Source organism: Branchiostoma lanceolatum, chromosome 9 (genome assembly GCF_035083965.1).
Source record: "Branchiostoma lanceolatum isolate klBraLanc5 chromosome 9, klBraLanc5.hap2, whole genome shotgun sequence".
Classification (NCBI taxonomy): domain Eukaryota; kingdom Metazoa; phylum Chordata; class Leptocardii; order Amphioxiformes; family Branchiostomatidae; genus Branchiostoma; species Branchiostoma lanceolatum.
In genome coordinates, this window is record NC_089730.1 from 10,737,514 (window position 1) to 10,754,200 (window position 16,687).

The 16,687-nt window shown below is 38.6% G+C and overlaps 1 protein-coding gene across 7 annotated transcripts; it reads right to left on the reverse strand.

Moving 5' to 3' along the window:
- Positions 1 to 15: 15 nt before the first annotated feature.
- LOC136442164 (troponin I-like) lies at positions 16 to 15,619 on the reverse strand. 7 transcript variants are annotated; one of them, XM_066438843.1, is made up of 16 exons: positions 15,454 to 15,619; positions 12,290 to 12,356; positions 11,589 to 11,612; positions 10,256 to 10,379; positions 10,001 to 10,032; positions 9,801 to 9,855; positions 6,776 to 6,868; positions 6,449 to 6,567; positions 5,963 to 6,092; positions 5,480 to 5,554; positions 4,330 to 4,422; positions 3,145 to 3,225; positions 2,715 to 2,855; positions 2,424 to 2,467; positions 2,010 to 2,221; positions 16 to 1,730 (listed from the first exon to the last, which is right to left on the reverse strand). In XM_066438843.1, exons 2-15 carry the CDS (start codon positions 12,346 to 12,348, stop codon positions 2,014 to 2,016), a joined length of 1,278 nt encoding a protein of 425 aa, XP_066294940.1. In that variant the 5' UTR covers positions 12,349 to 12,356; positions 15,454 to 15,619; the 3' UTR covers positions 16 to 1,730; positions 2,010 to 2,013. The 7 variants fall into 7 exon arrangements, with proteins under 7 accessions (XP_066294940.1, XP_066294939.1, XP_066294938.1 ...); XM_066438842.1 differs by having other exon boundaries at positions 2,014 to 2,221; positions 6,449 to 6,570; XM_066438841.1 differs by having other exon boundaries at positions 6,449 to 6,570.
- Positions 15,620 to 16,687: the final 1,068 nt, after the last annotated feature.

Sequence of the window (16,687 nt, forward strand, 5' to 3'; positions counted from 1 at the left end):
ACACCAAATGTGATGTATTTTGTGAACAAGTTTTAATTGATAGCAATCAAAATAAACTACTTATACAGTTTCTAGCAATATTCTATGATATGTGTTCATGTTCATCATGTACATGACATGTATGTGCAAAGTTTTCTCATTCATGGCCATGTTATATGCATACAGCACCTGCAGGTGACCTTTAAGGGATCCATCAAATTCATATTTTTCCATATTAATGTAGAATGGAAGCACCATGATTGTATAAATCCTGCATGATACTGTAACGTTTTAGTGTCTAGTTTGTATGGCTTGGGCACTAGCCTGGTGTAAACTTCCCAAGCAAATCACACTAGCTGGTCTTCCTAAAATTAGACCTTATGATAAAAGTGTAAACTGCCCTTACATGTGCATACTTTTAGTGGTGAAAAGGAAAACAGTGACAAAATTATTCACGTCACAGGTGGAGATTTGATATCACACCTTTTCATTGATGTTTAAAATCATTAACATATTACCTTTGTTTATATTCAAGATTATAAAAGGTGCATTTAGAATTGAATACTGTGGAAAGCCTAGATGAAAAGTACAATGGACCAGTGGAGAATGACAATGTTCCTTGATGACCCACTTCGATATACAGGAAGTCAACACAATAACAATTTATGTATTGACTGACAACGCTGCACCCATCTGAAGTGGAGACCCATGCCTATTGTTTACAGTAGGGTTGAATCAGGGGCCACAAAAGGACACATTGTATGCAAATCCAACAGTAGAGTTTATACTGCAGGTATAGGGTGATCATGCAGGGTTCTTCAAGTAAACATGGGCATATAGTGTGATAAACATCGGACATCTTAGCAAAACACAATATGCTCATTCTTTGTAACTGCACTACATCAAATCCCAATTGTTGCTATATTTGATGGCCCTTATACATGTATGTAGTTGTCTTTAATCTATAGAGCTTGCATATCAGGGCTAATAATGAGAAAGTTTGGTCGGAAATGTAACATATATACCGGTAGTATAAAAAAAGACAGTATAAAAGATATATACTATAAAAACTTTGGCATATAAAATACTGTGTTCTCTACTTTTCAAGTGGCCGCTATACAGTACATGCATACAGTCACCTAAAGCCTAAATGTACATAAGAGACCTATTTGTTAGACTTGGAAAAATGGCAGATAAAAGTGAATACAGGTTGAAATATTGACCCCTACACCTACCCTTACATGATGGTCTGAGGGCTTGGTCCATGGAATCATGATCACTTCATGGATATCAAGAGACCCATTATTCTGCACAATAGATTGATATAATTGCTTAACACCCTTCCTTTGTCTCAAGAACAATGCAGCATCTATCATACATGGCGTAAACTTTTCCTACAAGGAGCAAGTTTTACAACATATGTCGTTGACAATGTTGGGCCATGTCTGCATATATCCGGCAGTCTGGGACATAACTCTTGACAGTTGCGTTTTCCACTGCACATGTACCAATGTAAAATATACGTGACAGAGCTAGTCCCAAATCCTTCTTCTACATTCAATAAGTACTAAAATATTCAATCTAATTACTATATAAATCTAACCATCACATACCCTTAACCGTATATCATGGTGATATTTCTCAATAAGATTTGTGATTATGATAGTTGTGAATCAATATAATTGCGTGTCAGAGCTTTCAATGGATTAAATAAATGTCGCAGTCTTGTATTAAGCTGCTTTGGCTGGAGGCTGAAAAGAGATGAGAAAAATTCTGTATTATAACAAAGAAATGTGTACATTTCACACATACAAATACATGTAGTACAATTTTATAGATCAAATAACAGACTTATGGTAAGTCAAAACGTTCCCTTTATATGAAAGAGTTTATCAGAAACTGCGCCTTTATGTTGAAAAAACTAGACACTGGAATAGTAATTTCCTAGTGTAACAATGATTTGAGTGTAACAACGATTTGCTAATCATGTAGCCAACTAAACTTCCGTAAAACAATGATAGAGCAAGAACCTGCCTAGTCCTCTTCTCCATTTAGATTCTCTTCCATTCCCTCGCTCTTTGTGGTGGAGGAGCTTCCCCTGCGACTATCGTGTCCCTCTCTTTCCACGTGCTTCAGGTTGGCCCGGAAGTCGATAATGCCTGGCTTGGTGCGGCGGGACTCGGCCAGGGAGTTCAGCATGTTCTCTGGGGTCACCTTGACTTTCTTCAGCTCTGGCTTTTTGCTGTTTTAGAAAAGAAGAAGACAAACCCAACAAAACTAGCACCATGTAGGTTTGAGAATGTAGCATGATATTGGATGTAGCTCTTAATATCATTGTATTTATCAGTTATATGTGTTGGTTGTACTTGCAATTAGCCTTCAGGCATGTACTTGCAATAAACTTTGACTGTAATCAAATTAAAATAAATCATTTTAAAACTTACAATCTTCCTGTGAATGACATGATGCGCATGTTCAAGTCCTCAATCTGGAAAGCAGACAGTAGATTGATGAATAAAAAAAATGAATAAGTGAAGAAAAAAAAATGGAGCTGTTGATTACTTGAAACATCACTACAGCAAACATGACTAGAAATATACATCTACACAAACACTGTAAACGGATAATCAAAACAGATCTATAATGAACAAGTGAAGATTTTTCTAATCAAACAATAATTTGTAAATTGTTGTTTCTATTGTTTCAATAAGTGGGCACATGTACAGAAGTATTACCTCCTGGTCATTCTTCTTGACTTTGTACTCAGCTTCAAACCGCTCCTCTTCTGCTTGTTCTATTTGGGCATGGAGATCACGACAGAGAGACTCCAGGGCATCCTGGGATAGACCCCCAAGCTTCAGAGGTGGCAGCACGTCCTGACAAAGGGCAAGCCATAAATGACAATAAGCACCAACCAATATTTGCATCTTTATGTACATGTAGGTCAGCACCTGTGTAGCTTAAATAGTAATGCCTATTAAAATGTTTTGGGAGGGGGTACCGGTACCTTGTGCCTTTCCTATGATTGCCTTCATTTTGCTTTCTTCTAAAATGAAAAAGATGCAAACCTACACGAAAAGCCTCCTTAGGAAAACATGTCATGTTAATTGGCTGCTTGAAAACGACATAGAAACAGTCACCATCTGATTTAGGGTACTGTCATACCTCCAGAAATTTGCGCTTGGCAGACTCCCTGTCTGCTGCCTCCTGGGCCAGGTCTTCTTTTGCTTTCTTCAGCATCAAGGTCTGGAAAATGGTCATGATGAAGATCAGTATGACATAATCTACAGTTTAGAGCCTTCAGTGTCATTGGGTATATTTTGATTGAGGGTGATCATTTTGTTTGTTTGAACCTTTGTTTATTCATGATAAGCTCAAATCGGCACATAGGCCGCTTTTCATTGAGGTCATGAGGGAAGAGGATCATCAAGGTTATATCTATGGCAATGACAATGTATAATGGCATCACCGAGGCATCATCCAAAATTAGATCATCCTTCGCACCCTCTCAACATGCTGACTAGTACCATTCTGAATGTGATTTTAACAAAATTTTGTTAAGTGCACTTATATCTTCTAATCTGGAGGGTATGGGGTGTGCGAAAAAGGGCACACACTAGGATCATGTTTACAGCTTTGACTTAAAAAACTATGACAACACATGCATATATCAAAGGCAAGACACATCATTCTTTGAGAAAATAGAATTAAAAGGAATCATCAGCAAATCACACTGCCACAAGAAACACCATTATGGCATCACATTTGATTCTTATGGTAAGGAATGAAAAGTAATTAATCAGCAAATCAAACTGTTACAAAAACAGCATGTTATGATTGCAGTAGCAACAAATCAATTGTAATCAATCAGCAATCATACAGCAACAAAAAACAGCATTACAACTAGCAAATCAAGCATTGCAATGTCACAGAACAGTGAGGTGTAGCAGCAGCTGCTGAATGATACATTTTAGCATGGTGCAACTACATAAAGTGCACAAATAAAACATTGAGACTACAAAACAAAACAAAATCACAACGAACAGGTTACAGTTACTGTAACAGCTAATGTATTGTATTAAGATCTTTAAAAAAAAGGTCCAATGGTCACTTAATTTTGCACCTCAATGTTCTTGGCTATAAGTAGTGATGATGTTGTCTGTAATGCTTAGGCCAGAGATTGTAATTAGAATTATTTGTTTACTTATTTCAAGCAAGGAGGGTGTAGCACACAACATGACTTTAACGTGTATAAGATTGAGGGAGGACTAAGTGCCTTGGTGTGGGATTATTGTTGCATAAGGTGCAGTGCAAGGTGGTGAGAAATAACACAATAGCTTGAAAAACAACTTTGATGTTCAGCTTGCGGCCGGCAGACAGCTTTGACTTGAAGGACGATAGCGACGCTTTCTCCTCGGTCTTCTCTGGCGGGGGTCCAGAGTTCTGGGGTACACCATTGTAGGAAGTCAGTTGGCAAGGGGAAGGGTTAGTGCAAGACAAGACAACATATCTAAAGTTAGTTTCTTTGTGGATGGAAAAACAAAACTTTTCTCCAACCAATTTCCCCAAAAAATAAAGATAAAAGACAGTTAAAGACTTAAACATTTGCTTTCTGCAAAGAATCTTTATGAAGGAGTGAATTTTAGCAGAGGTATTGGAGAAAGTTTGTTTTTCTTCATCCAAAATGCATCTACTAGTACATGTACTACAAGTACAAGCAGGAATGACATAGGTTGGCATGGATTCAATACCAGTAGCATGTTTGGGGATGATCAAAGTCTATAAGAGAAGGGAACTACTTTGTGCCAACACTCTATCAGCTGAACAATGTACAATAATCAACATTACGAGGTGTCAAACTGACATATGGCGTTTAACAACACTGGTTCAAGGCAACTTACAAGTACGGTAGATTACAGTACACCAATTCTGTCAAGCACACTTAGAAAGCAACAACTCAGCTGTTGGCATCTGTCAAGCAGTGCACAGGAAGAATAGATAACATATAGGTCACATATACATTGTACATTGCAGATTTTTTATGTGTCATCCAGGTAAACTTTGCAGCGTCCGCAGAAATTTTACCTTCCACATACCTCAATGTGAGTTTGATGATTGATAACACAGGTGGATTAAGTAATTTTTTGCTCTTTTTATGTTAACAAATCTGAGCTTAACAAGTCTAAACATCAAGTTTTTTTAAAACTTGAAAGTGTTTCAAAATGACTATGCCTAAAATTCTTTTTGCACTGAGTAAGATTTTTTATCTCTCCTATACATCACACATGTACATTTACTAAAAACTCATATGACAGTAACATCAACTCTGTGAATATAAGACACAACAACAATGATGAAGCTTGCAAAATCACCCATGGTGCATGACATGGTGCAGGCATAACATCAGGATGTGGCTGAAAACAAATGTGCGCAACATGCAGTTCATTGTGGTGCAGTAAGGGGGCAACAGTGCACATAACATGGGCAGGGGTGCATGTACCTCATCACCCATTTCTTCTGCGGGGCTATGGGGTCTTCGCTTGACCATAGGTTGCTCCGATTCCTCCTGTTTTACCTATGAGGTTCAGGTACATTATATGATACCACCAATCTTCAACATTACAACTTCATCATATCAGATACGATAGAATGATTATCATCATCTGCTGCAGCTATTGAATATTAATCCAGACACATCTGAAATAGCTCACGTACATGTGTCAAAGCAAGAATCACAAAGAACATCTCACCATCATGATCCTGTCTGGGGAAGGAACATAAAGTACTTTGGAATCCTTTGACCGTGCCGTAATTCAACCTCCCTTGAACTGTGAGAGTCAGACTTGAATTGTTTCATCTATCTCTCTTAGACTAACAAATTCACAATAGCACTTGAACTTCAACTGGCAATATTTAGAAGGCTGTAGCATCACATAACATAGATCTATTCATTTACTTAGACAGAACTATAACCTGTATGTACCTTTGGTTGTTCTGCCTTCCTGGACTCTTCCTCTCTCTTGCGCATCTCGGCCTTCTTCCTGCGAGCCTCCATCTCACGCTCTTTTTCCTTTTCTTCTTCCCGACGCAACTCTTCCTCCTCTTCCTGACGCCTGTACATGTAGATACAGTCCCGTCATGTATCACCCTTAAGATAATAATATTATTCATAACATAGACTCATCAATTTGGTCTGGTCCTTTTAATACTTTCATACCAGGGCCGTCTCTGGGTTTAAATTTTTTCATGTCCCACTTTTTGTTTGAGCCCTTGTTGATAACTTTCGTTGTTAAATCTGTCATTTCAAGCTTATGAAAATACATTTCCATCATTTTCATGTCATGAAGTTCAAATTTTTTGGATGGGGTGAAATTTCTGGCTATCCAAACAAGCAAATTTCTGTTCCGGGACAGGTCTTGAAGAGAGCCTTGTTTCAAACAAAAATACACTTTGATGTTATTCCAAAAACCTTTTTTCTTCCTCTTCCTCCTCCTGCTCTCTCCTTCGTTCCTCCTCTTCCTCTTCTTCACGCTGCCTCCGTTTTTCCTCCTCACGCTGCCTCTTCTCCTCCTCTTTCTGCTTCCTCTCCTTATTTTTTTGTTAGATAAGAAAACTATTACTTTTAACTTTTAAGCCATGATATTGTAATAAATACGAAATATATCTATATACAAAGAATCCAGTTTTGATGGTGGATAATATAAGGTACCAGTATTACATATCTAAAAAAATATCTTATTCAAAATTTCTTTCTTGTACAGAATGTCACCAGATGTGGTGCCAGCACCAGCCCTACCTCTTCCTTTCTGCGCTCTTCTTCTTCTGCCTGCCTTCGGGCTTCTTCTTCTTCTTCTTCTTCCTTCTTCTTTGCCTCTTCTTCAAGTTTTCTCTGTTCAGGTGCAAAACAGACTTCTACTTTAACAATAGTCTCCTAAGGCTGTTTCCAATCCTAAGGCTTCAAAATGTGTAACTCCTCAAATCCAGTTGTTCAGAAATCTGTTTATATATATGCTATAATAATGTGTCTATTCTAAATTTTGACTGCATCTCATGATCATAAAATGTAACAATTGGGGTCATTCATTTTTTTCTTATATTTTTTTGGTTAATCTTTTAACTCCTTCAGAACATAAACTAACTTAGATGTATCATTCAACAAGTCCCATATTTCCTTAACCAGTGCAAAAGTTCAAAGGGTCAAGAATCCTTAATCCCTAAATGTACATGACTTGATTGTACACCTTACAGAGTTAGTAGATCAGTGAAAATGCTACTGTTACAGTATTAGGTTTAACTGCTTCTCCCTCATGATCATGAAAATAGAAAATGTGTTTTCCTTTTCATGATCTGGTAGTTACAGGGAAACTTGATGGAAACAAGACCATTTTGGCAAGAAAGTTTGTCAAAAGAACATTACAATGGCTGAAGATAGGCACAGAGACTACGCATTGCTGGTAACTATCCTGCCACACCTCTCAGATATAACCATGCCCAGGAATATGCACCGAGGCACTTTGAGACAGATGTTGAGGCAGCACATTCCAGTGATGCCATATAAGGCTGCTTCCCCACTGTTGTGAGACTAAGTGAAGGATACAGGGCCAGTGACAGGTCAGTGTAAGATACAACACAGGGTGCAGAACAAGGGGACATGCATTCCTACAGATACACAGCATGTACGTACATGCCATGTGTCGAGAAAACTTGAGTGCAGTTCACCATATTTAGCAAGAAACACTTCAGCACAATAGAGTACATGTATCACCCCCGTCATACAAAAATACGTGTCAAGTCTCCTTTGCACAACAGATATTTTTCAATAAGACTAATATATACAGTCAAACCTGTATTAGCGGTCACCTTTGCATAGCGGCCACCTGCCCATAGTGGTCACTTTTTGCCGGTCCCTTGGATTTTTCCCATTGACGTAAGCATTAAGAATTAGGCTATAACGGTCACCTGTCCAACGCGGTCGCGGCCACACGATTTTCGGTCCCGCGGGTCTGGAAACACTGCCGATAACGGTCACGGCGCATGGTCGCCGCAAGATTCGGGAACCTTCTTTCAAATCTCGGCAGAAGAAATTGTCATTATAGCTGCACTGTTACCCATGAAAATGTTGTGCATGGTTTTATTTTGCTCCTGGTGTTGGTTTTGAATGTCCAAAACTGCTAAAGACGCCAGAAATTTCCAGACAAACCAACCTCCTTGGACAAACAGAGCCAGTCTTGCGCGCGGTCCTAGCGGGACGCTTTGTTTACTTGGGCTACTTCACTAGTAGTACCATGGGCGAGCAGTTTGTTAAAAAAATACAGATGCCTTTTATCCTCTAAGAAAAGGTTATAAAGTCATCCATTCTTTGTATATTCTGTTCTCTTGATTCAAAGAACTTCTTTGACGAAATAAGTTTACATTTTGTACTATCTAATGTAGAGTAAAATCATAACTCACACATTGCAGCTGCACCCACATTACAGTAGACTATCCCATGACCCTTTGACCTCACAGGAGCCATCTTGCAGCTGTGTTGTTTTTTTCTCCCGGCAAGGAATCCGACCCAAACAGGCTGATTTTACCGTGAAATTGCGCAATTATTTGCTGATAAATCATGTCCCCGCGCAATTGATAATGACACGGTTGTCTTCGGCAACATTTTGGTCGCATGTGCTCCGGATTGGGGGCGGATCGATGGATGACTTGGACTTTATTTGCTTGTGGAAAAATCCGGACCTACCGAAAGCAGTCATCTTGAGCCGAGCATCGGGTCGTCTTGTGGAAGTGGTCGGTAGACCAAGTTTGACTACATGTATGTGAACAAGGAGGTTTTATGATGTGAATAAATGTTTCTCAGTGGGTACAGAAAACATGTGCCACTTATTGCTCGTGAAATCAACCGTTTCTATAGAGCGGCCACCTGTCCATAACGGTCGATTTTGGCCAGTCCCTTGAGTGACCGCTATAGGCAGGTTTGACTGTACTTTCTTAGTTTTGAAATTTCAACATTAGCACTGACCCACAAAATTCTTAAGCTTCCTGACTGACTTTTCACATTTATCTATCAAAATGTCGTATCCCTGTTGTATGTTAAACATACTGCCTTCTTACCTGCAAACTTTTCAATGTAACTTTGAGAACACCAACCTAGTAATAACACAGAAACCCTATACTAAGATACCAGCTGACTTTCTTTCTTTTCTAATTTTTCTGACACTTCTGACCAGTATATCTAATGAAATTCAAATCTTCATCATCCTTTAATACCTTTTCAGATGAAATTCTGGGTGTTTAAGAATAGTGCACTGTATATTGCAACATCAAATTGGGTTAGCAAGATATACAAAATATAAACAGATGTTTACCTCAAGGAATATGCAAGGAGATGGCTGTTATATCGACAAGCTCAGGACTGTGTTCCAACATTGTGGCTGAAGGAGGGAAGGCTGACAGAGTGACAGAGCATTTAGCTGCAGGACTCAGATTGTGACACATAGAGCTTTCACACAATGTTACCTAATGTCACATCTTAGAAGATGCAAGAGTAGGTAACATAAGCAATGTACATGTACATATAGCTCTAATCTAGGTAGTGACACATTACATCAGGAAAGGAAAAGAAATAGATTTGAAAGATGCTTTCTATCACTCAGATACAAGTAAAAACAACTTATGCTGTAATAAATTCACTCAGGTACAAACAAGTAAAAGACACCAAGACAGCAATTGACACAACAACAATACACAGTCAGTACATGTACATGATTCCAAGAAGTAATACATTTATGATACAGATGTGATTAGTAAGTTGTTCAAGGTAGACTGACCTGGCTCACACGATCAGAGTCATCCTGGTTCTCATCCACTCCATCTCTCATCTTCCTACAGTGTCAGGAAGAATCAATCTTATCGTCTATTTTGCAAAGATTCAATATGCATTTTATGATACAATAAAACAATGTTATAATAGCTTTTTTCATAACATTGATGATCTGATGATATTTAGTTTTGCATATAGAATACTTACCTACGACGCATGCGCCGGGCTTCCAGTTCCTCCTGAGTAAACAGAGCAAGATGAAATGTGGTGTCTTGTACAGAGGTACACATAGTTACATTGGCCAGGTGATCAAAACATTTGTTATTTTGTTATTTTATGTGTTGATTGCATGCAGTATACAAACTTTAACTTTCTCCCTGCTGCCTAACTCTAACCAATAAGGAATTGGGTGCCAAATGGCTATTTGGAAGTGCTAAAGGTTAAGGATAAAAGTTTTTTCACCTGCATCTTACGAGACTCCTCTTCAGCCGCAGCATTTGCTGCTTCTCTCTCCTTGCGGCGCCGCTCACGGGCCAACCGCCGCTCCTCATCAGGGTCTACTGTGGGAGCTGCACTCGCCTCAGCTCTGACATGGCGGACACAACTTAGCAGTTAGGATATATTAAGTGCAAAGTATAGTACAACATCATATCGTGTACCTCTCACTTCTGCTTACTCAAATTTAGAAAATTAAAAAAAATTGTAAGTAACGTACTGTACAAATTACAATATCAATGTCTGAATCACATTTTAACCATAATTATACCATTTTACCAAAAAATGCTGGCCTTTAAATCTTTATACTGCTGAAAAGCAGGTAAGAAGTTTGTTGCATGTTGCAACATACAGTGAAATATCACATTTGCCATCATTTGGGACTTCTACTGATTGAACTTAATAATTAAGTTATTAAAAACATATGTCATCATGAAATTGCAATGTCAACAACAGCGACAAGACAAACACAGCAGAACAAATGAATTGTAAGTCATTAGTGATGTCAACAAAGCTGTTGAATATTTGTACATTGTTTGTACTTTTATTGGACTTTTGTGTCTCCATTTCTGATGTCCTGTCACAAATTCACTTCAATTAGTACAGATGAAAGTGCATTAGACGATAGCAGTCCTGTAAACTGTCAGTATCATATATTGATTGCATGAGTAGTTCTTTCAAAACAGAGTTTTACTTCCTATATGAAGAATGACCAGCTGAGCTTGAGTCCCAAGTCGGTCCTTGACACTTGAACAGCCTGATGTACTTGTACACACCCTTTCTAGTGAGAGTCACCTTGAAATGGCACTAAAGCATTTCATATCAGACCATAGTAGCAGACCTACTGTTCCTTTAAATCTTGCCTGTTTATTTTAGACAGACCCGTCTTTGTGCTATGCAAGTGTACCATAAATATTGTGATGAAAAATCGTTCAAAATATGTTGGAGTTCATAATAGTATCAATGGCATATATATGGATGAAGCGAGCAGGACCAGCAAAGGCATTGCATATGGAGGCTTAGGAATTGAGCACTATTGAGCTGAGCCACAATAATGTATTTTGTATTAGATACTACACAGCTGCAGGATATGTAGTATGGACTGCCATAGTTTGCAAATGATTGTGCATTAGTTACTAAGCTACAGCATGGCACACAGGAACGATATCTACATTGGGCATTTGTTGGGAAGAGACTACATTGCAATGTGAATGATTGGCCATTTTTGTTGTTGCAAAATCAGATTGCTAAAAGCTCTATTCACAGCAAACACTCATGTACAGTGTATGATTACACTCACTGTGGGGATGACTCTTCTGCCTCACTGTGTGTTAGATACAGAAAAAAATACATGTATCTTTAGAGGTTGCACATTACATAAAAACTGAACTACAGTCTGCCAATCAATCAATCAATCTGTCAAACAATCAATCAGTTAGCAAATCAGTCAATCAATCAACCGATCAATCAATCATCTCTCCCATTGACTAAAGGGTTTAGAAAGAACTTATGCCATGCTGACTCTTTTGTGTCAGATAGCAGTACACCATGTACATTTTGTAAATCACAATCACAAACAAGGATGCAAGAAGAGTTTTGGATCCTGGGAAGAAAATATTGAGATAGAAAGAATTACTGTGATGGAGTAAGGACTATAACAGGTGTGTGGGGTGAGAATTTCCTTATGCATTGGTCATGAGTCAGTCGTAAATCTTTGCAGATTGGTCCACATTTGTCATTCTGCAACCATTGGTCACGATTGATATACTAAGTACATGTGCAATATATTTTCAAATTCATCTACATCATCACTTGTGAATGGTCGTTTCAATCCCAACAGTACAGAGTATTAGAAGTAGTATGGCAAAGAAACACAACTTTTACGTCTATACAATTGCATATCCTGAGCTCACTCATGATGAGGGCACAATTCCAAATGAAATTTATAGTTAAAAAAATTGTGTAAATTGTAGCCTTAAGCCTCAGTAGTTTTGTACTTACTCTATCTGTCTTCTCCTGCGGCGCTCCTCCCGGCGGCGTTCTCGGTCATCAGCATTCATCTTCTCAACTAAAAGTGAATTTCAAAAGAAATGGAACAAAACCACTTCAAGTCACTAACTTGATAAGGGTACCTGTATCTTCTACAGTCCTGATATATGCAATACACTGTATAATACCTCAATTTCCTCTTCAAGCCAAGCAGCAGTACAGTACATGTACGTAGACGTTGTATTATCACTAGTAGGTGAAACAATCTGCCTACCAGCTTGAGAATGTAAGATATTTCCCGACACTGTCTGGCAACAAGCCGACACATTGACCTTTAATCAAATGTTCCTCTCAGTCTGTCTGCCACTCTTGTTTTGAATGCGACTGCAGCTAGCTGCTGATAATGCTACAATGTATTTCAGTAGCACAGCAGGAGAAAAATCAAATGTGCCTCATTATTGTACAAATGACATTTGGATAAGTACAGATTTATGACAACTACTAAAGCTGCACAGGCTAACATATTTCATGTACAATGTACATGTAGGTAGTCAAGATTTGATTAACACCTTTGAAAATATGCCAAGATGATCTATTTCACACATTTCTTCTGTATAATTACCTTATTGCATTTTGGAAGTTATTTTCATTACAAATTTCGCTCTATTTTAGCTATGTTTGCTATACTCTCTGAGCTGCTATCTGTAATGTTTGTACGCTGAGATAAGATTGTTTACTCAACCATTAACAGGAGATTTGGGGTTCGTCCACCATCACTTCCCATGTCACATGTGGGTACTTAAGTTAATTACATTCTAGTTTAATTTGACTACCATTAAGCAGTGCAATACTGTAGAGCAAATGTCCTGTTCTCCAGATATCTTTGGCAATTGCAAGGTTCTTCTTTCAAAAGGATATATGATGATAGCTGCAACCACATACCCAATCCTTCCAGACATACCTCAAATGCATCATGCATGTAACGATTTAGAAAAGGTTCCTGGGTATGACCAGCAGACAGGTGATTCAGAAATGTATATTGCATTTGTTTGTACGTCACATCACCAACACAATACTTAAGACAATTCTTTTAAGTAATTTTCAACCCATGTCAGCCCCCTTTCAAGATTGATACCTGATACATACAGGTAAGTAGCTAGTGCACACTTACCTTAATTGGTTTTAATCAATTCACCTTGAATCTTGAAATATTAAGTATCAAATTTTCAAATTGTAATCTTAATTAAGCAGTTGTTATTTCCTTTTTCCAAACCCCAGTATATCTACTTCTCATGACAATGCATTATGCTGTATGAGCAGTTGCTAATACTCTCCAAGCAGAGGTTGGTGGGGGAGATCGTCACCGTTTTATCATTCAGATGCCCCTTTTTTTCCGCTCGCCAAAAAAACGGGGCATATGATAAAACTGTGACGATCTCCCCCACCAACCTCTGCTTGGAGAGTACAGTTGCTGGCATGTGGTAGTTTTCATTGCCACATTCCTGAGGCATGCCAGATCCACATTCCATTGGACAAACATCCGCTGAAGGCTGTACCATTAGACAAATTCATTGGGGGTGAAGAGAGGTGGGAAACAATTGAACCCCTGGATCCATTTTAATTATATTATACTACTTAGTAGTGTGTTCTGATTCCATACTGTTCTATCCCATATTCTACCTTGTTAGATTTATCCAACATTTGGCACCAAAATATTACATTACATGTACTATTTTTTTTCCATAAATGGAGTAAGAATCAAATCTATATCTTGTTGTACCTACTGTCCATCTCATATTACAATTCAATGTTATAATTATGATACATTTATACATGTATATTGCATTGAACAAAGGGTAGCTCCCATGATTGTAAATATTGGGCTTTAAAAGTTTTGAAACAGTCCCTTGCCCAAAAGCTGAGCTGACAGGGTCAACAAGCAATTGGCACCAGAAGGTTTACAAAACTTATCTTGGGTCAGATTTCAGAGGGACATTGTACGCACTTGTCCACTGTCAAACACAAGTTACACAATGGAGCATACAAAACAAAAAGGTATTTATTTTGACAATATGTAAAATGATCAAAACAATCACTTCATTTTCACAAGCTAATTTGATGTTACAGTTGTACCAGTATTAGTTTGATCAAATCATTAAACCTTATTTGGTACAAAACCTTTAAAATTGGAGCACTTCACAAATGTTATTAGACAAGCACTGGCCAGATGTGGTCCTTCAGCTAGGCACCAGGGCAAGACTAGAGTTATTTTCTTCCAGGCAATGTCACCTACGCTAATTCCAAACATGGTCAAAGTCCTGGATAGTATGATATATGTGCTTAACCTTCTTAGTGTCTGGTGCCGCTACTCGCCTTTGTCACAGATACGTGGCAGACCTACTATTGACGCCAAGATAGTTGAATTGGAAGTATATCTTTATAAAAACAGAGATGGGCAAAACAACCTGAACAGTCGTGAAGTGGCCAGGAAAGTAAATTCAAGATTTTGGTCTTCTGTCACCAGAACACAAGTCACCAAAAAAAAAGGAATCCCACCTGGCAAAAAAAAAGTAGAATAAATTTTTGTGAGACCTTGTGAACTTTAAAGACGTAATGGGCCTTATTTGGTTTCAATGTTTGCATTCTTTACCCCACTACACACTGGGGGATTAATGGGTCATGCCATTCTATGAACAGGGTAACGTTACATTATAGAGAAATATGAGTTTCTCCATTCATCGTAGAAGAAAGCCTCTTTCAAAAAGAAATAAACTAAAACATCTAATGTTTATTAATAGATGTATAAATTTTAGCTTATCGTAAGCTTATACACATACGTTACATCTACCTATTGATATTAGCTTGCCAAAATCTTTGAGAGTTAGAGGGCCTTGAAAGTGTAAAAGAAAAGGGGTTCCTCACTTGTCTAAAAGAAGTTCTCAAACCCTCAACTAACTGTTTAGATTAAAGAATATTCCCGCAAGCATATCTAGATAGATCTATATGTACACCTGACTGGCTTGAGTATTCATGGCGCTTCAGGGCGTGAAGTTTACCTTATTTGCACGAACACACGGCGTCTTGTACAGTCCATGACGTGCCCCACCCTCCCAGTATCCACACAAATAACGGGCCAGGTCTGACCAAATCTTGGGCCAAATTTGTTAAAAACCTACCTGTAAAATGTCCTCTGCTTGTAGGGAAATAAGGATGGTCGTTATTATTGGCGGACCCTCTCGTCTCTTCAGATACGCCGATATTATCAACTATTTCGTCCGTCTCCACGAGATCCGATCGTGCAGTGGTCGCCCTTATTTGCCAATGAGACGCAAGGCCCCATACGTCACGAAGATGTTTGTTTACCTTGCCATTTCAGTGACTCCAGCCGGTGTACGTGTCTAGTGGCATGACGCGTAGCGGGCCCGGGCATGGCGCTACATGCTCTGCGTTTACTCTAGAAAAAAACATACACGCTAACAAACCTCCACCAGAAGGTTCGAAGGATCTAGCTGAATCTGGCTAGAAGGTTTTAGAACGATGAATAAATGTCCTGACTCCTATTAAGTTAGTTAACGTTAGAGCTCTCACATTCAATCATGCTTGATCGGATGCCCATCCAGTTGTGAGAGGACGGATCTCCTTTCCCACGATCTTCAAAGGGGTAAAATTTCGGCCTAATGGTTAGCAAGAATTGGTCGATTTGTACATGTTTAATAACTATCTCTAATCCATAAAGGAAAACAAGACAGTAAAAATGTTTCTTAATCTTGTAATGTGATGAAACGTACACACACTGTAGGCCAGCCGTGAACATGTCACATTGAGAAATGCTGTAACTTAGTGTATTTACAAAAGGTCTGAAACATTCCAGGTTTTTCCACTGTAAGCATCCGCATGTATAGTCAAGCACTTGTAGTTCAATCATTACGCTTTCGTGGTGTGTTATCTGTTTGGAAAAGAAATCATGACTAACATGTTAATTGTTATTTGAAGAACAGTCAACAGGTGGCGCTGTTGATTTTTAGATTCTCTGATCTTCTCTATGTTGTGAAATGTTGGTAAATGAAATGAAACGAAATAGTAGGACCTCTGCCTCTATCGACCAAAATAATGCAAACTAGTGCTGTCCGCTATGACGTTGGTAATCAACACATACAAAGTCAGTTACGATCGTAACTTCCATTGGTCCTGGTAGCCTTCAAGTTAGTTCCTCGCTGGACGCAGCAGGCCAGGATTCTTCCGCACACCTTCCACAAACTCCTTCAACTTCAGCGTGCCGTCCCCGTCAACATCAACCTCCTGTAGCAGAGACACCGTCAAAACTTAAGTCAAACTTAAGTCAACATAACAACCCAGACAGGCGCTGAAATGAATCAGCACGATGGCCTAGAATTAATCACAATTAAAGGA